The following is a 26,323-nucleotide window of genomic DNA, read 5'->3' as shown; positions in this document are numbered from 1 at the left end:
GGAAGTCGAGGCCTGACTCAGGCCTGGCCAGGAACTGGCTCTCTCTGGAACTCTGAAGCCCCCATTTTTCTGCTCTGGGCACACTTTTCCAGCCATCCGTCCACTGACAGTGGTTGGCCCTCTCCAGAGAAGAAGCCCCCCCTGGCTGATTGAGAGGCTCCAAGGGAGAGGGTAACAAGGATAACCGGCTGAACTTCAAACTCCTCCAAACAACCCCACTAAACTCTGAAGGGACAGCAGTGACGTAAGAGCCACGCCCCTCCCCTCCGCTGCCACGCCCACCGCTCCGTTGCATGGACCTGGCGAGTGTGTAAAAACCCAAGACGAAATAACCCAGAAGGCGTCTATACTGTATGTTTCATTCTCTGGGCATCGCTCAGCTTTGTGGACTTAAATAATGCATTTTCTGACTACAGGAGTGAAAAAGAGGTGAGGCGAGAGCCAGAAATTTTGGGAAGAATGGGGGAGATTAAAAAGGGATGTTTTTGCTCTGTATGAAAGCATTTTAAAGGCGATTCCATAGTGAGATCAAAGCAAGGAGAAAAGAAAGCGAAAGACAAAAAGAAGCAAGAAAAAAGATGTGAGGTGCAAAATACCGAGGTGTTAAACTAAATATATCACACGGAGTTGTGCATTCAGGAGAGGGGCTTTGAAAAGGAAAGCCATCTCTGCTTTCAACTCCTTTGTTAAGAAATTCCTCTCCACCGCTTCTTCCATTTAAATTTCATCTTTAAAAAAAAATAAATACAAGGAGCCCAAACCAACAGGAAAACACCGCAATGCCTCTAGGGGTGCCTCCAGATTGCTCCCCCAAATTAAGAGCGTTCCCCTATCTCACCCCATCAAAAGGCAGTTGAAAGTCCGGTACTTGCAGCTGATTCTAATAATAACATGTGAATTTAAGCGATAAAATTTGTCTGCAGCCTGGAGTGTGTTTTTCTTTCATTATGTTTCTTATTTACTGAGATATTGATTCTGAACGCTCTGAAGCTGGCAATCCTCTTCCTTTAAATAACCAAAGTCACCGTCATTAAGGGGGCTCGGGGGGAGCAAAACGGCACACAGGAAACAGGAAACCCTGGAGAGAACAGGGTCACAGCGTGGCGCTTGGTCACTTCTTGGAGTTTTCTTTAAGTGCAGCTGGCAGCCAGGAATGGAATAAGTAGAGTACAGCCTCTGGTCAGTTTCCCCTTCTCCAGTATTTTGGGGACCTCTGTATTCAGAGCCCTGAATTCTCCAAGGTCAAAGGCAGTATGGGTCCTGTGCAAAGAAAAAAATGCTTATGCACGCTCACCAAAAACTGGTGCAGGTGAAGGTGTCAGGTAGCACGAAAATGTTCTATAAATAGCAGCTTTGATTAGGGTCCAAGAGGTTTGCAGAACCTAACATGTCTCTTCTAGCCCAGGGGAGACGATCAAGATCTAGAACAGCCAAAGACAGGCAATGACCGGTCAGAACAGATGCGAGCTGTAAGGCCACGCCGGGATGTGCCGGCTGAACAGCAGCTCTGCAGATCCCCAACCATCACCGCACCTGACGGTCACACACGGGGCCCTCATTCGGACTGAAGACTCGAAAAGTACTCCCAGGGTGCACAGAGCAGGGATGTTCTGAGGTGGAAAAAGAATGAAAACGGAGAGGTCTCTGGGAGGGAGGGTACCTTGGGGCCACGTGCATTTGTGGATCACTGCGCTCCTACACGGAGCCTGGGGGCACCTGAGAGGCAGTGACGCACCTGGTCAGGAGCATTCATCGTGAGCTGCTGCACGATGTCAGGGTAAACAGTTAATAGGGATAATACTGGTCCCTACCTGAGAGGGCTGTTTGGGGTATCAAATAAGTGGATGCATGCAAAGCGCTTAGCTCAGTGCCAGGAACACAGAAGCACTCGATAGATGTTAAAATGATTACTCATTTTTTATTGCGTGTGTCGCTGTATACTGAAGGGAGAGTGGACACGTCTTGGGAAACAATGAGATGAATCTGGTAAGGGGACAGGAGGGCTGCGGGGGAGGGAGTCTTAAACCGGAAGGAAGCGGAAAAGCACAGAGGGAGGTGACAGTTCCCAGGGAGGAGGCCCCAGAGTCCTGGTTCCGGGACGAGGATGGCTGAGTTGGAGCCCCGGCTCCTGCAAATTCTGGCTGCGCTGCCGTGGATTACAGCACTTCCCTCTCTGAACTTGAACTTCTTTTTTAAAATGGATATCAATGACCATCTCCCAGTGTCAAAGGGCGTGGTCAAGACTCCAGGAGATGCGTGCTCAGTTAGCACCATGGAGTCGTGCCCAGGAGGGGAAAGGGAGTGTCAGAGCCCCTCTGCATTTGTGCTGCCCAATCCGGCGTTTCTTGACATCCTACAGGGTGTCAGGCCCCCTTGAGACCAGACATCTGATGTGTAAGACAAGGAAGCTAGCGGCCAGGCTGGACCTGGCCCTCAGGATTCAGAAGGCAGCCATCCTGCCCTAAGGGTAAGAGGAAAGGAAAAGATTTGTTCCAAACTGTGTGCAGGTGCCGGGCACAGTCCCTCCCAGACCCTACAGCACAGCCTGAGGCCACAGAGCCTCTGCCCGGTAAGCAACTCAGAGCTCACAGCTAAAGTGACCTAAAGGTACTCTTGGCAATGCCAACTCAAGGATCCACCTCGCTTTTCGAAGAAAATAACATTAAAGCTCCAACACCACTTTTTGGGGAACAAAGGTGAAAATGGCCATGGCTGGCCTTCCTGACGATATTGCCACCAACCCCTGGGCTTTCTTTTCTTTTCTTTTACTTTATTTTTATTATTATTTTTTTTACCTTTCCTTTTTTTTACATCTTTATTGGGGTATAACTGCTTTACAATGGTGTGTTAGTTTCTGCTTTATAACAAAGTGAATCAGTTATACATATACATATGTTCCCGTATCTCCTCCCTCTTGCGTCTCCCTCCTACCCTCCCTATCCCACCCCTCTAGGTGGTCACAAAGCACCGAGCTGATCTCCCTGTGCTATGCGGCTGCTTCCCACTAGCTATCTGTTTTACGTTTGGTAGTGTATATATGTGCATGCCACTCTCTCACTTTGTCACAGCTCACCCTTCCCCCTCCCCATATCCTCAAGTCCATTCTCTAGTAGGTCTGTGTCTTTATTCCTGTCTTACCCCTAGGTTCTTCATGACATTTTTTTTCTTAAATTCCATATATATGTGTTAGCATATGGTATTTGTCTTTCTCTTTCTGACTTACTTCACTCTGTATGACAGACTCTAGGTCTTAATCCACCCTTCCCTCTGTCTCATCTGTCAGCTTCTCTGATCTCCAGCCTGGGCTAGGCTGTTCAAGGAGCCTTTTTTTTTAATCCCTCCTGCTCTGCGGCTGCTCAGCGTTGTCACGGGACGTGGTCAAGCTGTCCCTCCTCAATCCCGTGGCCCAGCAAGATCCTCCATCTCTGACTGGGACTCTCTCTCTGAAACTCCAATCCACCCATCAATTCTTACATGTCAAATCCCATTGCACGCCTCCCTCTCTATGCCCCAAGCACCTGTGCCTTGAGATCAGGGTTTGTCTACTTCCCCCCACTGCTGTTTCCTCCCATCCACATGTCCAAGTTCTAACTGTCTCTCATGGTCCAACTCAGGTTCCACATCCTTCTCAAAGGCCTCATTTATTTCCCCAACTTGTGGGAACTCCAAGTGCGAATCTCATGGATGTTGTTACAACATTTGGGGTCCATCGTCTGCCTGTCCACCCTGCCCCCTCCATTTCTGAAGACTTCCTCCATGGTTACTGGTGTGTGGTAGTTCTATGCATGACCCTGCCCTCCTGGCCACAGTTGACAGGTCCGACGAAGGGTATGTGACCCAAACTAGAGCACCAGTTCCCTTCCCTGGGATTCCCCTGGAGGGGTGGTCCTGTCTCCCTAAAGTGGCTGAAGCTGTAATTACAATGTCAACTTTGGGCTATCTTTGCAGCCATATTTCCCTCCAGATGGCCTGGAAAACTGGAGGTGGCCAGGCTTCCCAAGCCGACAGGGGAACAGAAGGGCTCAGAGACCGTGGAGACCCGGGACAGAGAAACCTGACAATGTCTGAGTGCCTGGGTCTCACTTTCCCTTGGGTCAGCCTCATGCCCATCCCTGGGGTGTATCAGCCCCTCCAGGACCTTATATTGTTGGGTGTTACCTAATGGGAGCTCAAAATCTGATCCCAGGGCAACACTTTCAACACAGTTTTTGGATTACTCCTGATTCTGCAGGAATGCAACCCATTCCCCTTAGTATCATAGTCAAGGTCACCAAGACTAACACAGAAACTTTTCCTCCACTGGAGGCTGGGCTGGAAGATAAAAAAACCAATCAGATTTTTAAAGACACAGTGTCACATAAATGGACTAAATGACCAAAGAAGTTTGCTTGAACATGTGTCTACCACAACTCAAGTAATGGGGCTCTTGGGCATTTATCCCAAGGAAATGAAACTTTATTTTCACACCAACATCTGTACACCAATGTTCATAGCACCGTTATGTGTAAAAACCCCAAACTGAAACAACCCAAATGTCCTTCACAGGTGAAGGGTTAAACAGACTTGGTAAACCCACACCATGGAACACTGTGCAGAAGGAAGAAGCCAATCACAAAGGTTATGGTTCAATTTACAGAATATTCTTGAAATAACAGAATTCTAGAGATGATGAACAGACTAGTGGTTGTTAGGGGTGAGGTAAGGGGAGTTGGGTGGTAATAAAGGGGTAGCATGGGGGAGCTTTGCGGTGATGGGGCAGTTCTGTACCTGAACTGTGGGGAATCTCACCTGTGATCAAATTGTATAGAAACACCTCCCCACACACACACACGTTAAACTGGTGAAATCGGAATAAGCTCTGATCATACAATTTGTGGATCGCACCAGAGTCAATTTATAGGTTGTGATTAATGCACTAGAGTTTAGCAAGATGTTACCAGTGGGGGAAACTAAGTGAAGGGCACATAAGACCCCTTGTACCTTTGTGCAACTTCTTGTGAATCTAGAATTATTTCAAAATAACAAGGTTTTTTGTTGTCATCACTTTTTTTAAGCCAGTTAGCGTACGAAGCTTTAGCCGGGGTTCTCACACTATCTCTTGTGTAAAAATATACACACTCCTTCTTCTCCTCTCCTCCCCATGGCCTAAAATACACAGGGAGGAATGTAAACGCACAACCTAATTGTGATTACAGACCCACGGAGCAAATGCCGTCACACTGCAGTGATCTGGTTGGGGACAAAAACAAGCATTATTTCCAATCAGGAAGGCTCTTTACAAGCGGGCGAGAGGCAGGCAGATGCTGTCCCAGTAAGGAAGCCTGGCCCAGCGTGGAGCTGTGTGATAACAAGGTGTCTCTTGGCTACTTTACTCAGAGCCTCGACAACACAGGAAAAGTGTTATCTTCCTGAAACACAAGACCTCTCCTATCTCTGCAGTTATAAACCAAGAAGAAAAGCAAACAGTGTCCGTATGCCTTCTCCAAAATCCCTTTTGAAAGCCCAGAGGGTTGAACCTTCCACTGAAAAAAGTTCTAACTTGAGCCATCCTTCTTTCAACCGTTGAACATACCAACCAAGAGAAGACCTTGATCAGGTGTGCTTGCTCCACGGGGAAATATTAGTGACAAGGTCTACAGCCACCAAGAGCATCGAGAGATGCAAATCATGATGATTGGAGATAGGTGGTTTGGGGGACCTAAATCAAAACAACTAGAGTATTGAAGCCAAGATACGTACAACAATGCCAAATACAAAAACTCCCAAGATGATGCCAGTGGAAGTAGAAAGAAACACTTTGCACACATGCCGTTTAAAGGAACGTATTCAGTGATCCCTATAACTTGGTGTGCAAGGCACTGGGAACGTAGCACAGAAGGAACTATGGTTCTTGCTCTCAAGGGTCTTATAGTTGAAAGATGGGCAAGTGCACAGAGGCAATTCAGTGAGCCAAGTGTTGTGCCAAAGTACACACTGATGCCTGGGAGCAGAGGCCCCCAACCCAGCCACACCTGGGAAATCCAGGAGGGCTTCCCAGCAGAAGTGACACAGAAGTAGAATGTTGAGGAATAAGCTGGAGCTGGCAAATCAAATACCACCACAAGTGCACTCAACAGTTATGCCCTTTGTTATACTGCCAGGACCTGTGCTACATGCTTTACAAGTATTACCTCGAAAGCTTGTAATTTAAACCCTGCATAAAAGCCACTATCATCCCCAGTTTACTCAAGCTCAGAAAAGGTAGGTGACTTGGCCAAGACCTCCACATACTATTGCCTAAGGAAAAGAGGAAGAAAGTTTTTCAAAAGTAGTTAAAAACTATTGACAAGACATGTATTATATATATAATCTTATGTATTAAAGATTGTAACAGTGGAAACGAAGAAGCTTCTAATATTATTTCAACTTGATGGCTAAAGTTACCCCTCAGTTTGGAAGGCACAGTAAAATTCCACGGGAATCTGGACTTGACATATCCAAACGGTGAACTCAATCCCTCTCCCAAACCTATGCTACTGTACTCCTTATCTTAGTGGATGGCAGCAACCTGTCCTGTCACCGGAGCCAGGACCCTGGGAGTCCTCTTTGACCCCTCCCTCCTCTTTACCCTCCTTCATAACCAATCAGTCCTCATGTGAGTCAGCCTCAATGTTTCCAAATGTAAAATATTTTAGCATACGAAAACAGGATATTTCAAATAAGTGGTGAGGATGAATTATTAAATACATCGAGATAACCATACTTTGAGACAAGGGTCTCTAGGTTAAAACTTTCTCACACCTGATACAAAAATATGTAATCTGTTGGAATTTATTTTGAAAAGAAATATTTACCTATAAGAAAACATGCATGAATATTTGAACCTTCTAGGGACCATGAATAACTTTCTTAGGATGTTACTAAAGGAAAAGACTGATGGATTTGACTATATAAAAATGTAAACTTTAGGCTTGTCTAAAAATACTGTAAACAAATTAAAGTGAAAGCTCAAATTGAGAGAACTATCTATGAAATGAATGTAAAAAGTTTTTAAATATATACAAAGTTCTTATAAATTAATAAGATAAATATTCCAATAGAAAAAACATGAGTGTCATTATTAATGGGCAAATCCCTAAAAAAGAAATATGGTCAAATGTATGAAAAACTGTTCAATATCACTAATATTCACAAAATGCAGATCTAAAAATGATATGCCATTTTTCACTCATCAGAACAGCAAAGATGACAAAGATTAATAAGACTTGGTGTTGGTGAGGATACAGAGAAAGAGATAGTTTCGTATACTTTTCATGGGACAGTACACATATCTGGAGAACAAGTTATCAATTCCTATTAAAAGTTCTTAAAAATAAGTATGGAACTTCTGGGATAAGATAATAGATTTGACTCGTGAATTGGACAAAAGTCACTGAAAACTACAATAAAGGGATTAAAAAAAATAAAATAAACCCATAACCTTCCAAGGGCAGAGAAGACAGAAGACGAGACATCAACCGTGAAGTTGGGGAGGCTGGAAAGCGGATTCACAGATCGACAGATGTGTCCAACCCCTCTGCTGTCAAACCCTGGAAGTCCAAGCACTCAGAGTGTGTGTGTGTGTGTGTGTGTGTGTGTGTACATATATATAACAATGTGAAATATTCCATTTTACTTTACAGTTCAGTGATATTAAGTACAATCACATTGTTGTGCAAGCACGTTACCACCATCCATCTCCAGAACGTTTTCATCTTCCCAAACTGAAACTCTGTATCCATTAAACACTAACTCCCCATTTTCCCTCCCCCAGCCCCCAGCTGCCTAATCACCTCTTAAGAAGTAATCATGAGCTGACAACAGGCTCGGGGGAGGGGAGAGAAAGCCTCCAAGGTAGGAGATAGAAACTAAATAACAAAGAAAAAAAGCACCTTCTGGAAACAGAACACACAGGGAAAAAACTGAAAAACAAAACATTATTAATATCCTCCAAGGGATCAGAAAACATATTGCTTCCATTAAATAAAAACAATACGCTATAAAAAGGAACTCTCAGAGAATAAAAATGAGGAACTGGAAGCAGAATCATGATAGCAGATATAAAAAACTGAATAGAATGGAAGGGAGATAAAACTGAAGAAAGCAAATATATCAGAGCAAAAAGATAAGGAAAGGTAAGGAAGCAGAGAAAAGATAAGAAAATTGGGGGTTCAGTTTAGGAGGTTTAATAATGGAATACAGTGGGAGATGCTGAAAGAGATAACTGAGAAAAAATGGGGAGGCATTATCAATTAAATATTCCAAGAAATTTTCTGAAAACTGACATTAGATTCCAGATTGAAGCCACTGGATGACCTACACCAAGGCTCATCACTGTGAATTTCCAAACTCTGCAAACAAAATGAAGATTCAAGCTTCCAGAAAGGAAAGAAACACGCAAAAGATCAGGAATCAGGACTCTTGTTTCTTCTAAAAAACACTGAAAGACAGAAGATAATGGAGCAAACCCATCAATATTCTGAAAAAAGGTGATACCTAACTCAATCAGGCCATCATTCACACAGAAGATTTAGGGAAAAGCTTTCTTCAGACATGGATAATCGCAAAAGATTTTATCTTCCTTGTAATATTTCTCAAGAAACTTCTAGATGTTGAGTTTCACCAGAATCAGTATGTAAACCAAGAAAGAGAGAGGCATGGGGTCCAACATAGGTGGGGGGCAAAGGAGATCTCCAGGAGGATGGGGAAGGGAGACAGATCCACCATGGCCAACCATCACATGGGAGCGGTGTGGCTTGAGGCAGACGGGTTGAGGGTTATCGTTACCATCTCTCCTGCAACCTGACCACACTTAAAGCTGAGGGGAGATCATCCGAATAAGTCTGGTCCCCATCCTTCCCTATAATTAGATGTTCTGACCAGAGACTGACTAGGTTTGTGCTGGTTTTCCATGCCTGCGGCTTGGACCAGCTGAGGTCATTCATTTCATCCTTATGCTCTGACCTCCTCCTGAACATAGGCAGTACGCCTTGATGAGGTCCGAACCAGAAAATAGAGGACACGTCATTCCATCTGTCCAGATTTTTGCCTTCTACCCAGTACCTGGTTCACACGATAGCCCTGCCAGGTGCCCCCACTGGGGTAAGCCCTGTATTTCCCTGGGGTCATTGATGACCTAGCTGACTCCCCAGAAGAGGTTTTTGTAACTCTTAGGAAAGCACAAAGGTCAATTTCTTGTTCTTGACATGGTAGGATAACGAGTATTTATTAGTAAGTACTTTTTTTTTTTTTAAATAAAGGTGTCAGACAAATGAATCTATTTATGAAACAGAAACAGACTCACGGACATAGAGAACAGACTTGTGGTTGCCAACGGGGAGGGGCTAGGGGAAGGATGGAGTGGGAGGTTGGGGTTAGCAGATGGAAGCTGTTATATAGAGAATGGATAAACAACAAGGTCCTACTGTACAGCACAGAGAACTACATTTAGTATCCTATGGTAAACCATAATGGAAAAGAATATTTTAAAAATGTATATATATGTACAACTGAATCACTTTGCTGTACAGAAGAAATTAACACAATCTTGCAAATCGACTATACTTCTATTTAAAAAAAGAAAAAAAAATTTAAATCAAATAAAGGAGTCAGGAAAACTAAGCAAGAAAAAACAAAAGGTATCCAGATTGGAAAGCAAGAAATAAAATCATCACTATTTGAAGAGGATATGAAAGGAGAACGGTAAGTTAGTCACTGGACTGACTGAGTTTATGGTCTCAGAGGGACGCTGGGTAGCCACCTAGGAGGCAGAAGACACACAGGTGTGGAGCTCGGGGGATGGCTTTGGAGGTCAGCAGAATGTGTACAGTGGAGGAGGCTGCCCAGTGTATCCTGATGGTGAGAACCATGAGTGACCCCAACTAAAGCACAAAGCCGAGGAAAAGGACGACTGAAGGACAATCAGAAGACAGTGGTGCCAGGGCCTCCAGAAGAGAAAGATGCCGAGAAGGAAGCTGCCAGCAATGTCAGATGTGGCCGGATTGGAGAAGGAAGTGCCCGCTGGATGTGGTGAGCAGTGATTTTGCCTGACTGATTTCAGTGTAATAATGCACAAAGGTACAAAGAATTGCCTCTTACTTGGGATTAATTTAGGCCAATGTCAATATTCAAGCTGAATGAAACAAACGACTTGAAAAAACAAAAACTAAAAGGGAAAATCCCTGACTTGCCTGTGTACCCAGATCCAGAGTTACCTGGCTTTATTCACACTTTCCCCAAGCCAGTCTTTTTTTTTTTTTGTAAGTTCTTTAAAAACCTCTTTTTTCTTAATTTATTTTTTTATACAGCAGGTTCTTATTAGTTATCTATTTTATACATATTAGTGTATGCATGTCAATCCCAATCTCCTAATTCATCCCACCACCACCCCCCGACCACGCTTTCTCCCCTTGGTGTCCATACGTTTGTTCTCTATATCTGTGTCTCTATTTCTGCCCTGCAAACTGGTTCACTTGTACCATTTTTCTAGATTCCACATATATATGTTAACATATGATATTTGTTTTCCTCTTTCTGACTTACTTCACTCTGTATGACAGTCTCTAGATCCATCCACGTCTCTACAAATGACCCAATTTCACTCCTTTTTATGGCTGAGTAATATTGCATTGTATATATGTACCACATCTTCTTTATCCATTCGTCTCTTGATGGGCATTTAGGTTGCTTCCATGACCTGGCTATTGTAAACAGTGCTGCAGTGAACATTGGGGTGCATATGTCTTTTTGAACTATGGTTTTCTCTGGGTATATGCCCAGTAGTGGGATTGCTGGGTCATATGGTAATTCTATTTTTAGTTTTTTAAGGAACCTCCATACTGTTCTCCATAGTGGCTGGATCAATTTACATTCCCACCAACAGTGCAAGAAGGTTCCCTTTTCTCCACACCCTCCCCAGCATTTGTTATTTGTAGATTTTCTGACGATGCCCATTCTAACTGATGTGAGGTGATGCCTCAGTGTAGTTTTGATTTGCATTTCTCTAATGATTAGTGATGTTGAGCAGCTTTTCATGTGCTTCTTGGCCATCTGTGTGTCTTCTTTGGAGAAATGACTACTTAGGTCTTCTGCTCATTTTTGGATTGGGTTGTTTGTTTTTTTACTATTAAGCTGCATGAGCTGTTTATATATTTTGGAGATTAATCCTTTGTCCGTTGATTCGTTTTCAAATATTTTCTCCCATTCTGAGGGTTGTATTTTCATCTGGTTTATAGTTTCCTTTGCTGTGAAAAAGGCTTTAAGTTTCATAAGGTCCCATTTGTTTATTTTTGTTTTTATTTCGATTACTCTAGGAGGTGGGTCAAAAAAGATCTTGCTGTCATTTATGTCAAAGAGTGTTCTTCCTATGCTTGCCGCTAAGAGCTTTATAGTGTCCGGTCTTACATTTAGGTTGTTAATCCAGTTTGTGTTTATTTTTGTGTATGGTGTTAGGGAGTGTTCTAATTTCATTCTTTCACATGTACCTGTCCAGTTTTCCCAGCATCACTTACTGAAGAGACTGTCTTTTCTCCATTGTATATCCTTGCCTCCTTTGTCACAGATTAGTTGACCATAGGTGTGTGGGTTTATCTCTGGGCTTTCTATCCTGTTCCATTGACATATATTTCTGTTTTTGTGCCAGTACCATATTGTCTTGATTACTGTAGCTTTGTAGTATAGTCTGAAATCAGGGAGTCTGATTTCTCCAGCTTCGTTTTTTTTTCCCTCAAAACTGCTTTGGCTATTTGGGGTCTTTTGTGTCTTGATACAAATTTTAAGATTTTTTTTTGTCTAGTTCTGTAAAAAATGCCATTGGTAATTTGATAGGGATTGCACTGAATCTGTAGATTGCTTTGGGTAGTACAGTCATTTCACAATACTGATTCTTCCAATGCAAGAACATGGTATATCTCTCCATCTGTTTGTGTCTTCTTTGACTTCTTTCATCAGTGTCTTATAGTTTTCTGCATACAGGTCTTTTACCTCCTTATGTAGGTTTATTCCTAGGTATTTTATTCTTTTTGTTGCAATGGTGAATGGGACTGTTTCCTTAATTTCTCTTTCTGATCTTTTGTTGTTAGTGTATAGGAATGCAAGAGATTTCTGTGCATTAATTTTGTACCCTGCAACTTTACTGATTAGCTCTACTAGATTTCTGGTGGCATCTTTAGGATTTTCTATGTATAGTATCATGTCATCTACAAACAGTTACAGTTTTATTTCTTCTTTTCCAATTTGGATTCTTTTTATTTCTTTTTCTTCTCTGATTGCCATGGCTAAAACTTCCAAAACTATGTTGAATAATAGTAGCGAGAGTGTACATTCTTGTCTTGTTCCTGATCTTAGAGGAAATGCTTTCAGTTTTTCACTATTGAGAATGATGTTTGCTGTGGGTCTGTTGTATATGGCCTTTATTATGTTGAGGTAGGCTCCCTCTGTGCCCCCTTTCTAGAGAGTTTTTATTATAAATGGACGTTGAGTTTTGTCAAAAGCTTTTTCTGCATCTATTGAGATGATCATATGTTTTTTCTCCTTCAATTTGTTAATACGGTGTATCACATTGATTGATTTGCATACATTGAAGAATCCTTGCATCCCTGGGATAAATCCCACTTGATCATGGTGTATGATCCTTTTAATGTATTCTCGGATTCTGTTTGCTAGTAGTTTGTTGAGGATTTCTGCATCTACATTCATCAGTGATATTGGTCTGTAATTTTCTTTCTTTGTAGTATCTTTGTCTGGTTTTGGTATCAGGGTGATGGTGGCCTCGTAGAATGAGTTTGGGAGTGTTCCTTCCTCTGCAGTTTTTTGGAAGAGTTTGAGAAGAATGGGTGTTAGCTCTTCTCTAAATGTTTGATAGAATTCGCCTGTGAAGCCATCTGGTCCTGGACTTTTGTTTGTTGGAAGATTTTTAATCAGTTTCTATTTCATTACTTGTGATTGGTCGGTTCATATTTTCTATTTCTTCCTGGTTCAGTCTTGGAAGGTTATACCTTTCTAAGAATTTGTGCATTTCTTCCAGGTTGTCCATTTTATTGGTATACAGTTGCTTGTAGTAGTCTCTTATGATGCTTTGTATTTCTGTGGTGTCCATTGTAACTTCTCCTTTTTCCTTTCTAATTTTAGTAATTTGTGTCCTCTCCCTCCTTTTGATGAGTCTGGCTAATGGTTTATCAATTTTGTTTATCTTCTCAAAGAACCAGCTTTTAGTTTTATTGATCTTTGCTATTGTTCCTTTGTTTCTATTTCATTTATTTCTGCTCTGATCTTTATGATTTCTTTCCTTCTACTAACTTTGGGTTTTGTTTGTTCTTCTTTCTCTAATTCCTTTAGGTGTAAGGTTAGATTGTTTATTTGAGATTTTTCTTGTTTCTTGAGGTAGGCTTGTATTGCTATAAACTTCCCTATTAGAACTGCTTTTGCTGCATCCCATAGGGTTTGGATCATTGTGTTTTCATTTTCATTTGTCTCCAGGTATTTTTTGATTTCCTCTTTGATTTCCTCAGTTATCTCTTGGTTATTTAGGAATGTATTGTTTAGCCTCCACATGTTTGTGTTTTTTATGGTTTTCTTTCCTGTAATTGATTTCTAATCTCACAGTGTTGTGGTCGGAAAAGATGCTTGATATGATTTCTATTTTCTTAAATTTACCGAGGCTTGATTTGTGACCCAAGATGTGATCTATCCTGGAGCATGTTCCATGTGCACTTGAGAAGAAAGTGTAATCTGCTGGTTTTGGATGGAATGTCCTATAAATATCAATTAAATCTATCTGGTCTATTGTGTCATTTAAAGCTTGTGTTTCCTTAATAATTTTCTGTCTGGATGATCTGTCCATTGGTGTAAGTGAGGTGTTAAAAGTCCCCCACTATTATTGTGTTACTTTCAATTTCCTCTTTTATAACTGTTAGCATTTGCCTTATGTATTGAGGTGCCCCTATGTTGGGTGCATATATATTTATAACTGTTATATCTTCCTGGATTGATCCCTTGATCATTATGTAGTGTCCTTCCTTGTCTCTTATAAATTCTTTATTTTAAAGTCAATTTTATCTGATATGAGTATTGTTACTCCAGCTTTCTTTTGATTTCCACTCACATGGAATATCTTTTTCCATCCCCTCACTTTCAGTCTGTATGTGTCCCTAGGTCTGAAGTGGGTCTCTTGTAGACAGCATATATATATGGGTCTTGTTCTTGTGTCCATTCAGCAAGCCTGTGTCTTTTGGTTGGAGCATTTAATCCATTCACATTTAAGGTAGTTATCAATATGTATGTTCCTATTACCACTTTCTTAATTGTTCTGGGTGTTTTTGTAGGTGCTTTTCTTCTCTTATGTTTCCATTAGAGAAGTTCCTTTAGCATTTGTTGCAGAGCTGGTTTGGTGGTGCTGAATTCTCTTAGCTTTTGCTTGTCTTTAAAGCTTTTGATTTCTCTGTTTAATCTGAATAAGATCCTTACCAGGTAGAGTAATCTTGGTTGTAGTTTCTTCCCTTTCACCACTTTAAATATATCGTGCCACTCCCTTATGGCTTGTAGAGTTTCTGCGGAGAAACCAGTGGTTAACCTTATGGGAGTTCCCTTGCATGTTATTTGTCATTTTTCCCTTGTTGCTTTTAATAATTTTTCTTTGTCTTTAATTATTGTCAATTTGCTTACTGTGTGTCTCAGCGTGTTTCTCCTTGGGTTTATCCTGTATGGGACTCTCTGCACTTCCTGGACTTGGATGGCTATTTCCTCTCCCATGTTAGGGAAGTTTTCGACTATAATCTCTTCAAATATTTTCTCGGGTCCTTTCCCTCTGTCTTCTTCTGGGACCCCTATGATGCAAACGTTGGTGCGCTTAATGTTGTCCCAGAGGTTTCTTAGGCTGCCTGCATTTCTTTTCATTCTTTTTTCTTTATTCTGTTCTGTGGCAGTGATTTCCACCACTCTGTCTTCCAGGTCACTTATCCATTCATCTGCCTCAGTTATTCTGCTAACTGATTCCTTCTAGTGTATTTTTCATTTCAGTTATTGTATTGTTCATCTCTGTTTGTTTGTTCTTTAATTCTTCTAGGTCTTTGTTAAACATTTCTTGCATCTTCTTGATCTTTGCCTCCAATCATTTCCCAAGGTCCTGGATCATCTTCACTATTATTATTCTGAATTCTTTTTCTGGAAGGTTGCCTATCTCCACCTCATTTAGTTGTTTTTCTGGGGTTTTTTCTTGTTCCTTCATCTGGGTACATAGTCTTCTGCCTTTCCATTTTGTCTATCTTTCTGTGAATGTGATTTTTGTTCCACAGGCTGTAGGATTGTAGTTCTTCTTGCTTCTGCTGTCTGCCCTCTGAAAAGCCTCTTTTTCCTTGAATGTATGTGATAACATGGAAGTGGAGGGCTGCAGTTTCCACCTGAGCCATTCTTGACTAGCCTGAGAATGGTCCATTCTACCCTCATTAAAATGATGGTTGCAGAACTTTTTCTTAATAAAAAGGGAGATATTATGCTTCACAGTTCAGAGAAGAAAAAACAATAACATTAACTTGTTTTTACTATAGGATCTTAATGTAAAACATGCATTGAAAAAAAGAGGGTGAGAACACAGGCAAATGAGCAGTTGCTTCTGGTTAGTCTCTTCAGTATTTGTTTTTGTCCAATTATATGTGCTTTTTGATAAATTCAAATGTCCCTACAAAGAGCGTGCATTACTTTTAAGATCAGAAAAAAAAATTGGTAAGGCTGGAAAAAACTGTTTTAATCAAATTCAAACAGAAGGTAAGCAGGGATAACAATATTAATGTTAGACAAACTAAATTCAAGGCAGGGGGAAAAAAGTATGCTTTTAAGATAAAGGGAGCATTACATAATGGTAACAACCGCTGCTAATAGTGAAACCATTTAGATACAAATCTACAGTTGCCAAAGAAACTGACAACAAGATACAGAAATCAAACATTATTAGGAACACAGGAAGGAGCAGTCATTGTAGGAGGAGATGTTAAAACACCATTATCAAAAAAACTTAAAAAAATAAACTCATAGTCTAGCTAAACACACAAAGTTGATGTCTGGCAGGAATTCAATTTCATGATTATAGAGTAGGGGTATCTTTTCAAATGTGTATAGAACATATACAAAATTTGTTAATACTAGTCACAAAGAAAAAAAATGTTCACTTCCTCTTCCAGTTAAAGAGAAGGTACTTCTAGCCTGGAAAAAATATAGAGGCTAGAGCTGGGGAAAGAAAACAGGGAAACAATATTAATGTAGACCACTCTGGGTTCCCCAGGTATCTCGGGGGACAGGGGAGGATGAATGGGAATTAACTTTATGATCAGACTGAAACAAATACCTCTTCCCTACTTGTTCTCACCCATTAAACATCTTCATTTAGACCTGAAGTGTGAACCACTGAAATGGTACTTAACCCAGTGGGTCTCAAAGTGTGGTCCCTACACCAGCAGCATCACTGGAGAACTTGTGAGAAATGCACATTCTCAGAGCCACCCCAGACCTCTTGATGCAGAACTTCCTCCAGGCCAGGGTTCCAGGAGGTTCTGACGTGAAAGCATCTGATGCTGAAGGTGTATACAAATACCTCAGCTCCCTCACCCTTGAGCAGGTCAACTCTTGAGGGGAGGGTTTTACGCTGGCTTTGCCTTCCCTTCCTTATCCTACTTCCCCACTCCTCTAATGATGCACTTTACCTCCCAAATAAACTAATGCACTCAAATTTTAGTTTCAGGGCCTGTTCTGGGGGAACCCACACTAAGACATCTACTGGAGACCCCCATTCTCACAGAGCTTGTGTTCTGGTTGAGACTGACCTATTCTTCCGTTTCTTCCTCTTGGGCTGGGTCTGCTGAGATTTCCTCGGGGAAAGGAGCCCCACTGGTAGTGAGTCCTCACCCCCAATTCAGTCCAGCACCTACTGTTTGCTTTCTTCTCTGGGTCTGCTAGCTGTTCTCTGCACCACCTCTGGTCACTTCGTTGCTTGCCCCCTGCTAGCCCTTTCCCAGCCCTATTCAGCTTCATCATTTACTCCCTGGCTGGGCTGTAACAGGGAAGAACAAATCTGACTCCATATTAGATCTGTTCCTTTTACTTTAACCTTTGTGCTCTGTTGCCTGTGTTTAGTCATGCCGGCTCTTCACCTTTTGTAAAAGAATGTTGTCTTTAGCCTGATATACAGGATAACCTGTTTTCAAGGCTCTGACCTTTAAGGGTATAACACTTTTCCACTCATGTAGTGATAAAGAGTTGCAGAACAGAATAACATTTGTCTTGGAGGTTTAGAGGAACATCCTGACCTGGTCTACGTGGACAACTACAAGAACAAAGGATTCTGACACCAAGAAGTTTGCAACAAGTAATCATGGCCTTTTAAAGTGCTTTGCTGAAATCCTTCAAGGAGTTTGGCGGTTTTTTTGGCATGAGCCACCTGTCTCCTTGAATGGCCCTGCAATAAACCTTTCTCTGCTCCAAACCCTGACATGTTGGGTTGTCTGGCCTCACTGTGTGTCGGGCACACGAACTTGTGCTCGGTAATAGGGTGAGACTCACAGAGGGCTGGCTACCAGCCAGGCCCTGTGAAACCAAGTCCTGCCCGGTACGGGGAGTCCAGCTATGAAAGGCACAGCGATCTCATGCGCTGTGTGCTACAGGAGGATACAGGGAGCTGAGGCAGCACAGAGCAAGGGTCTTAGGATGTCAGCAAAGGAATCTCCCAGGAAGTGACACAGAGGGGACACCCGGGGGACGAGAGGGATTTAGCCAGCAAACGGAGGGGGGGAAGTAGGAGTCAGGATTCCCTGCAGAGGGTTTGGAAGTACTTCTGAAGCCAGAGGTCTGCAGGGGCACACAGAGAGGCTGCAGAGAAGGCCACTGTGAGCCATGACTTGGCCGGCTGACTTAGAGGCTTCAGGGAACTGAAAGAACCTCCTTCTCCCAAGAAGACCCTCCATGTAAGTTTTAAAATAAGAATGTGAAAAATCCAGCAAATGACCCATTAGTCCTCAAAACTTGGAGGCCCGGGAGATGGTGGTGCCCTGATGGGTGTAATGCTGGGTCCAGACCCACTCACACACTTCAGTGGTAACTATCAGCTGGTTCAGAAGGGTCCGGGGGACTTCAGCTCCTGGGCCGATGAAACGTGAGCTCATTGGAGCTGCTGAAGACATTCAGGTTTCCATCAGGACCCGTGACACTGTCCTGCCTCTTCCTCACCCTCTGCTGACTGGGGAGCACGGGGTCATCTTCTACTGATCACACCGAGAGCAAGGGGTTCAGCTTGCTCCTAATCTTTCAGCTGCTCTGAAGATAAGCCTCCCTGGCCTTAAGCACGCACACTGGCTGCCTTTCTTTGATGTCCTCGGCTAGTGCGCGTTTCTCCCTGCAGTGAATTTTTTAGGCTGGGATCCAACACAAAGGTACAATTGGCCAAAGCAACCCCCCTACCACCACTTTCACACGAGGCCTCCGTCTCCAAGGACTTCAAAGGAGTTTTGATATTGTCATATAACAAATACAAAAAGTATTTGTTATATTTTTTAATGGAGCCATCATTCCTAGTAGAACTGAACTCCTGAAGACCTGCAAACCCTGTGCATTTCTACCGACAGTCACTTTGGGCACAGTGGCCCAGAGGGGAATTCTGATGTATGATCAACAGTTCCCATCACAAGATAGAATTTCCCTTTTTCTTCTGCCTCTGGCGAAAGGGCCAAGGAGATGGGATGGGGGGTGGGGATCGCGGAGGAATTCACCTCTTCGATGTCACCTGCTTTCGGTACTATGAAGAGGGGACATGAGTCCAGACATAACAGTAGCTTATTCTTCAGAGCCCTAGAGGACTCAAGGACTAATTAACTAGTGTTTACCTGGATTTCTTCCCCCAAAACAGGCCCCCATCCTCCAGCTATGCCCCAGGGACAGAAGACAAAGTCACTTGGGCTCAGGATGGAATGAAAGTGACCCTTCCCCCCGCTCACATCGTGTGCTTGCACTGTCTTCTCCAACAACTGCATGCAGGTTGGCGGCCCCATACCTTCATCACTGTTGTCATCCACCAGGATGATTTCCTTCAGCAGGTGGGTCGGTGTGTGGTTGACGGCGCTGTGGACTGACCGCAGGATCACCGACAGGGCCTCGTTCACGAAGATAAATATGATGGATATCTGGGGCAGCTCCTCGGAGAACTTCAGCTCCTTACACCTGGGGGAAGACAGCAGGGGACAGCAGAGTCAGAGCAAGGAGCAGAGCACAGGCACTGTGGCTGCACACGGTAAGGCCGTCAGCCCAATCCTGGGACACGTCCTCCCAAGGTGAGAATCGTTGGTTCCCTCTTGGCCTCTCTGGGCTAATATCTGAGAATAAAGCCTAAGGAGGAGACAGTTAAGAAATCCAGCTCCACTTCTCCCAAATGTACCACTCCACAGGAATGAGGAGCATCAGTCTTGGGCACACATCGCCTGTCTCCCAGGCTGCCACGCCCACACGCACCCCCTGGTCTCACTTCAGTGCACACCTTCCCGACTTCCCACTCCAGGCTCGCGCATTTCCTTCCTCGGAGCCCACTTTGCTGCCTTCTGGGCAACTGCCTCACCCCCATCACTTCTCATCCAGAGGCAGCTGGGAGATGATGTATAAATACTCCAGCTCCCTCAGCCCTTGAGGTGGTTGACTCTGAGGGGTGGGGTTTACACTGGCTCCCAGAGTTTCCCCCGGTGGGATTAAGCTCCGTCACCCATGGTGGCAAGCTGCATGACACCCTCTTAGGGGGACACCTTCCCTTCTCAGTCCTACTTCCCCTTAGTGGTGCCCTTTTCACTGCCCATATAAACGCATACACTCAAATCTTTGTTTCAGGGTCTGCTTCCGGGAGAACCCAAACTAAGACATCTCTCGGACCTACCCAGTACCCAGCACTGTACAGGAGACCTTTGCTCTCATGGAGCTTACACTCTGGGAAAAGACATGAAACACACATGAAATGTATCGTCATCAAGGAAGAGGGGCCTCTACCTGCTAGGACTGTGCTGCCTGACACACCCTAACTCTTCTTGCAAGCGTTCCTAGAATCTCCCTGGGGACTGGAAATGTGACCACCTGCCTAAGAGGTCCTCTCTTCTAATATCCAGCAACTCCCCCATACCTGAAGACAGGGTGAAAGAGAAGAATGTTTTTCAGCCAGGCTGGACTCAGGGGCGTAGGGCTTGGGCCTCCCTGGGGGCACCCAGTGATGTAAGAGATGACTGGTACCCAGGGAACCGGCTCTGCATGACTCAGTGATGGAAGCACCAGCACTCTGGCCTGGGGAATGTGGTTTTATGCATAGTCTGAGCCGCATCAGAAATACCAAGTGCAAACAGAGCAGAATGGAATACAGAGCTAGTGCATTTCAATGCATCCCCCGCCTCTCTGTGTGAGACTGTACAGCATACGGCACGATGCGTTCCAGAGCAAAACAAAGGGAATGGAGTGAAAGGGAAGCAGCACTGAAGAGACAGCAAGAAATACAGCTGTTTTGTTATGCTGAACAGCTTGGGCTGTGTCGGGCCATATTAATCATGTAGGCAATTTTCAGAAGAAAATAAAGTTTTGTTACAATATACATTTGTGTCTCCTAGAGGAGACCATCCGGGGATCCACTGATCATGCAGCCTCATTTTTACCTCGATGCTTTAAATTCACTTCTGGGGGCTGTCGAGGAGATTAGAATGGTTATTGATGGGCTCACGGGCAGTTGGCGGGGATCATCTCATTTACTGCGTGGTGAGCCGGGGGAGGAGGGCGCATCCCGGAAGGTCCCTCGGAGCCTCCCTGACAGGGCCGGCAGCCATCCTGAGCCTGGCAGGCTAGCAGCTGCTCCTCAACATACACGCGAGCACCCCGCCCGTACACACGTACCTACTCTGACATGCACTCCTGGGCCTGGTTTCCTTCTTTCTTTCTTTCTTTTCTGGCTGCACCACTCGGCATTTGGGATCTTAGTTCCCTGACCAGGGATCGAACCCGTGCCCCCTGCATTGGAAGCGGGGAGTCTGAACCACTGGACCACCAGGGAAGTCTCAGGGCCTTTTGTTTTTAAACAGATTCTGGTCCTTGAAATTAAGAAGACAAAAAGGCCAAACTGCATCGTACCAGCACCGTCTTCTCCAGCTACAGGCAATGGGGTCAGGCTGCCGTTAAGGCTGAGTGGTGGGTTAAGCCTCTTGGCCAGAGAAGGCCAATTCCCTCTGCTGAGATGGGACTCGTGGGCCCCCGGTCCTGCCCCTTCACGGTCAAGGTGGCCATTCAGTAAATCGTGGGGGAATCTCAGAAGCAAGAAGCTCTCTGCCACACACTGAACCTGTCACCCTGGGCACAGTGCTCATGTTTCTTTCATCTCTAAAACTGTCAAAATAATCCTCACTGTATTTAGTTCTAGGTGCCTGGCTAAGGTCCTCATAAGGATCAGGTGAGACCAGCCTTTGAGAGCCCTGGGAAAATGCAATGTACCAACCGATGGAAAGACCAGCCTGCCTGCCCGGCCCCTCCATCCTCCCTCCTGCCTCCTCTGATCCCTTTTGTAGATTTCCCGTTACCATGGGCCAGGCTTCCAGAGTTTTCATTCAACCCAGACCCTGCAGGACCCAGCCAGGACTCTGCTCCCCAAAAGGGCTCCGGGCTCCAACGGAGCTCCAACCCAGCTCACAGCGGTTCACCTTTCCTGTGCCCAACATCTCAGGGTTTCCCAATAGGCAGACAATAGGAACACGGTCATTATGAAAATCAACATGGTTTTGTTGCTCTACAGAGGCAGACTCTACCTTAAAAAAGTCTCTAAGCCTGGCTTATGGCCTGATATGCAGGAGTGGCCACAGTATGCCGAACAGATAGAAAACTGAGGCCGTAAGCACCTGCTGTAAAGAGGAGACATAGACTGAAACATACATTACTTCCGATCAGACACCCAATGCCCAAGGCAGCAGAAGAGTGCGGGAAGGGAGATTAAGGATGGATGATGAAAAGGAAACAGGGAGGCCACACAGGCCTTAAAAATACTAGAGACTGCACAGAGGAAGAGAACAGGTACAGCTCCTGCCTCTGGAGTTGATGCTGGACCAATCCTCCCTGTGGCCTGATGATGCTCAGATGGCGTTTCCAAACCACACAGATCTGAGTATCCCACACCCTGCAGACTAGGGCTGACATGAAAGAAGCATCCCCCCCCCATTTCCGAGTTCCTGCAGAGCTGACCAGGTGGACAGTGCTCAGTGCCAAGGTGCTGTGCAGTGGCCCACAGGCAGGCAGATTTTGGGAAGGGAGCTGTCAGCTCAGCTCAGCATCCAGCCTTGTCTTTATATCATGGAATGTACAGAATCAGATACGTTTCCTGCCTCCCCGACTGCAAAATCCAGGTGAATGAGAGAAACCCGGAAGGTCGTGTGGATAAAAGAACAGCTTCCAGATTTGAAAGATACCTGGGGAGAGGCCGGCATGCCACAGAAAATGCAAAATAACTAAAAATCCACAGGGCTTCGTGTGTGTCCTCTAGAAACAGACCCAGAGATGGGTCCCAGAAATCACACATTTGCTTTCAATAACTAGTCAGTAAGAAATAAACAATCTTGGGACTTCCCCGGTGGCGCAGTGGTTAATAATCCCCCCGCCAATGCAGGGGACACGGATTCGAGCCCTGGTCCGGGAAGATCCCACATGCCTCAGAGCAACTAAGCCCGTGTGCCACAACTACTGAGCCTGCGCTGTAGAGCCCGCGAGCCACCACTACTGAAGCCTGTGCGCCTAGAGTCCGTGCTCTGCAACAAGAGAAGGCACCACAGTGAGAAGCCCACACACCGCAATTAGAGAAAGCCCACGCGCAGCAATGAAGACCCAATGCAGTCATAAATAAATAAATAAATAAATTTATAAAAGAAAGGAAAGAAGTAAACAATCTTTTGTCTGAAAGAAAATGGTCGGTGGGAAAGCTATCTTAAGGTCTGGATCAATTCCAATCAAAGCTCCAGGCCAGGAGGGGAGCTACAAAGAAATTCGAGACCAGGTTCCTCTCCTCAAAGGGCTAACAAGGGACCAGATTCTGTGAAGCTGTCCTCACAGAGAAAAGACGGCAGAGACCAATAACTAACCACGTGACGTCTCTTAAGACACCTGACCACTGTTCATCTGTCTATCTGTCCGGGAGGCCTTCTTGAACTCCGGAACTGCCTAAGGGTAACCACTGTCCCCCCTCCCTCATCCTGATCACCCCAGTGTCACTGGCACTGACTTCACTTAGCACCAAAAGTGCCCGTGCTCTTCCTTCACTGATGCTGAGTAAGAAGAGTTTGGGAGACTGGGCCGCCTCTGGGAACGCACTAGGGAGTCAAGTGCCACGATCAAGGGTCAAGGTCTCCAGCAGGGAAGAAATCAAAGCCCAAGGAGACGCCCACGCCCTCTCAGAAGCAGAGCCCTGCCCACGAACACCTCTGAGGGAAACAAGTTCTATGACCCCAATGTGATACAGTTAAGAGGTATCAAAACACACTTGTGACCCAGTCTGCCAATCTGGAAACAAAAAGAGGACCCCAGGGCTTCCCTGGTGGCGCAGTGGTTGAGAGTCCGCCTGCCAATGCAGGGGACACGGGTTTGTGCCTCGGTCCGGGAAGATCCCACATGCCGCAGAGCGGCTGGGCCCGTGAGCCATGGCCGCTGAGCCTGAGCGTCCGGAGCCTGTGCTCCGCAACGGGAGAGGCCACAACAGTGAGAGGCCCGCGTACCACCACCAAAAAAAAAAAAGGGGACCCCAAAAGATCCCCATCATTGTAAAAATATTTAGATGCAACCTCTAGGAGACCCAGAAGATCACAGATAATGTTGATGATAATAACCAACACTTCATAGTACAGGTGCCAAAAACTGCTGGAAGCTTCCCTGTGCTGTACTATCTCATTTAGCATGAACAACGATCCTATAAGGTAGGCAGTATTTTCATCCTCATTTCACAGCTGAGGAAACTGGGGCACAGAGAGGTGAAGTCACTTGCCCTAAGTCACACAGCAAGTCTGAAATGCTGCAGGGGTGCCTGGACGTGAACATCACCATCTGACTTTTAGACTCTTGCAAACGCCCCTGCGTGCCCAAGGCAGGGTGTGGTAGCTACACAATTTCCAGCCCAGCCCCTTCCTAGCTAGGGGGACTTGGCTAACTTGTTCGGTCTCTCTGAGCCTCAGCTTCCTTTTCTCTGCCCTAAAAGCCCCAACGAGGTGGCGGTCCTCCGTGTCCAGCTGCACCATACCCAAGGGCTGCTGGGAACACAGTGCAGACCAGGAGAGGTCCCTTCAAGTGGGACAGGTGAGCAGAAGCCAGCTTCATCATCCCTGGGGGCTGATAAGGCTGGTGGGAATATGGGCAAATCTCCTAGTGTTCTGGCTACGAATCTGGGCAAGGGGCCAATTGAGTGCTGGTCTCCGAGGAGTTATCAAAGTCTTTTAACTGAAGACCCCAAGCAAAGGGAGGCCACGTCTGCTCTCAGCCACGCCAGGACATTGCCAAGGTTCCGCTGCTTATGAACCACTTCTGTCCTCATGCACTCAGGCCCATCTCTGTGGGTCCCCACCAGCCCTCAGGGCAGAGGCAGGGAACCCCAGGACCTATAAGGCTGGGTGTGGAGGGTGCACATGTGTGTGCTCAGGATGGTAGGTGGGGCTGTCCCGAGGGCCTGAGCCCAAGCTCCAGTCCTTGCCCCTGGTCCCCCTCCTGGTCATCAGCTCCTGGGGTCCCACCTAAGGTGAGGGCTCCCCTTCACTGAGCCTACCTGGTTTCTCTGTCACTCGGCTCACATGGCCCATCACTGTGCGGCCAACCTGCAGGGCCTTCCTAGCTGCTCACCTCAGCTCTGGCTCCCCAGTGCAACAATGCCCTTCAGTCTCTGCCCCACTGTCTTCCCAACCCTAGTGAAGGGACCAACACCAAGCACTGTCCGAGCACTGATCCCGCTGTCAGTAACGAGAGTCTTGGGTTTGATGGCTAAAACGCACTCAACACGATGACAAGGCAGTGCAACGCAAGGCGGCAAATGCTATACAGTCATCCCTCGGGATCCACAGGGGATCGGTTCCAGGACCCCTGCAGAAAGCAAGCCCCGCAGATGCTCGAGTCCCTTATATAAAACGCGCAGTTTTATATAAGGGACTGAATCCGCGGATTCAGCCAACTGCGGATCCAAATCTACCGCTGGTTGACTCTGCACATGTGGGACCCGTGGACACGGAGGGTCAACTAGACCTACACCAGATGTGACAGATAAGCTGAGATGGGTCAGGAGGGCAGAGAAGATGACTATGGGCTGGGTTTGAAAGATGGATCAACGGATGACACTTGCTTGGTCAAGAACAGAGGGAGAGGCAGGCGAACAGCACTTCTGAGCACACAGAGGTACTAGGGCTCCCTTCCTCTCTTCCAACGCCTTCCAGAAGAAAACTGTCCAAGCTTGCTTAGAGCTGGGGCGCCAAAGTGCCAAGCTGTGCAAACAGAGACTCATACGGGGCTCTGCAAATTCCTACCAGGCTGATTCCTTTTTCATTTTCAAGGTGCTCCAAAAACATGCGTAAGGTCATAAAAACTCATTAACAAAGGTTCTACAGCTGACGGCAGAGTCTGTGCTGCCTCAGTGGCAGGCCTCTCTACCAACCTTTCTGAGTTCGGGAAGGCGATGTGGAGTAAAATGAGAGGGAGGGAAGTGTGGGGCGTCAAACAGAATAGGCACTTTGAGTCATCAAACCCCACCTTGCCATCCCAAGAGCAGCTGTGCTCCAACGAGAAAACCCTTGAGAATTGCGACAGGCATGCAACAGACACATCTTCACCTCTACTCCTCCCACTGCTGAGGGCAGATGTGGGAGCAAGGACTCCCAGCATCACATCGACACGACATCCAATCCGCCTCTAAATGGACGGTCCAGGTCCCTGGGTACCTACCCTTTAAATACTGATCGTGCTCTACGTATGTGAGCAAACCTGGAAAGTACCCCCGTTCCCCCCTGCACTTCCGAACCTGCCGGCTCCCCCCGCTGTGCCGGCACATGCTTCCTTGGCTTGGCCAGACCCTCACTGGTCAGCATCTGACACACTCCACGTATAGCCCAAAGCCCACGCTCTCAGACTGAGAGCCAAAAGGGCTCTGCTCCCAAGAAAGCGTTAGTGTGGCCCAGCCACTTAGGAAGAGGATTCATTTTTCAAATAGTGGTATCCAGTTGCCAGGCAGAAGGAACCAGAAAGGAAAGGCGAGTGTGTGGAAGAGTCGCCTCTTGGCTGCTGCCTGAATTCCACGTGGCCACAG

The 26,323-nt window shown here is 45.5% G+C and overlaps 1 protein-coding gene across 1 annotated transcript in view; it reads right to left on the bottom strand.

The window, feature by feature from the left end:
- Window positions 1-26,323, bottom strand: part of GALNT17 (polypeptide N-acetylgalactosaminyltransferase 17) — a gene marked incomplete at both ends in the record, with an annotated part of 443,002 nt that overhangs the window by 203,447 nt on the left and 213,232 nt on the right. The window contains one exon of the mRNA XM_082671029.1: window positions 19,049-19,215. Within this exon, the coding sequence (XP_082527155.1) occupies window positions 19,049-19,215 (167 nt within the window). The remainder of the gene's footprint in view (window positions 1-19,048; window positions 19,216-26,323) is intronic.

The sequence above is a fragment of the Grampus griseus genome, assembly GCF_964374135.1.
Source record: "Grampus griseus genome assembly, chromosome: 14".
In the NCBI taxonomy this organism is placed as follows: domain Eukaryota; kingdom Metazoa; phylum Chordata; class Mammalia; order Artiodactyla; family Delphinidae; genus Grampus; species Grampus griseus.
Note: the sequence above shows the minus strand (reverse complement) of the source record. Positions and strands in the feature narration are given on the sequence as shown.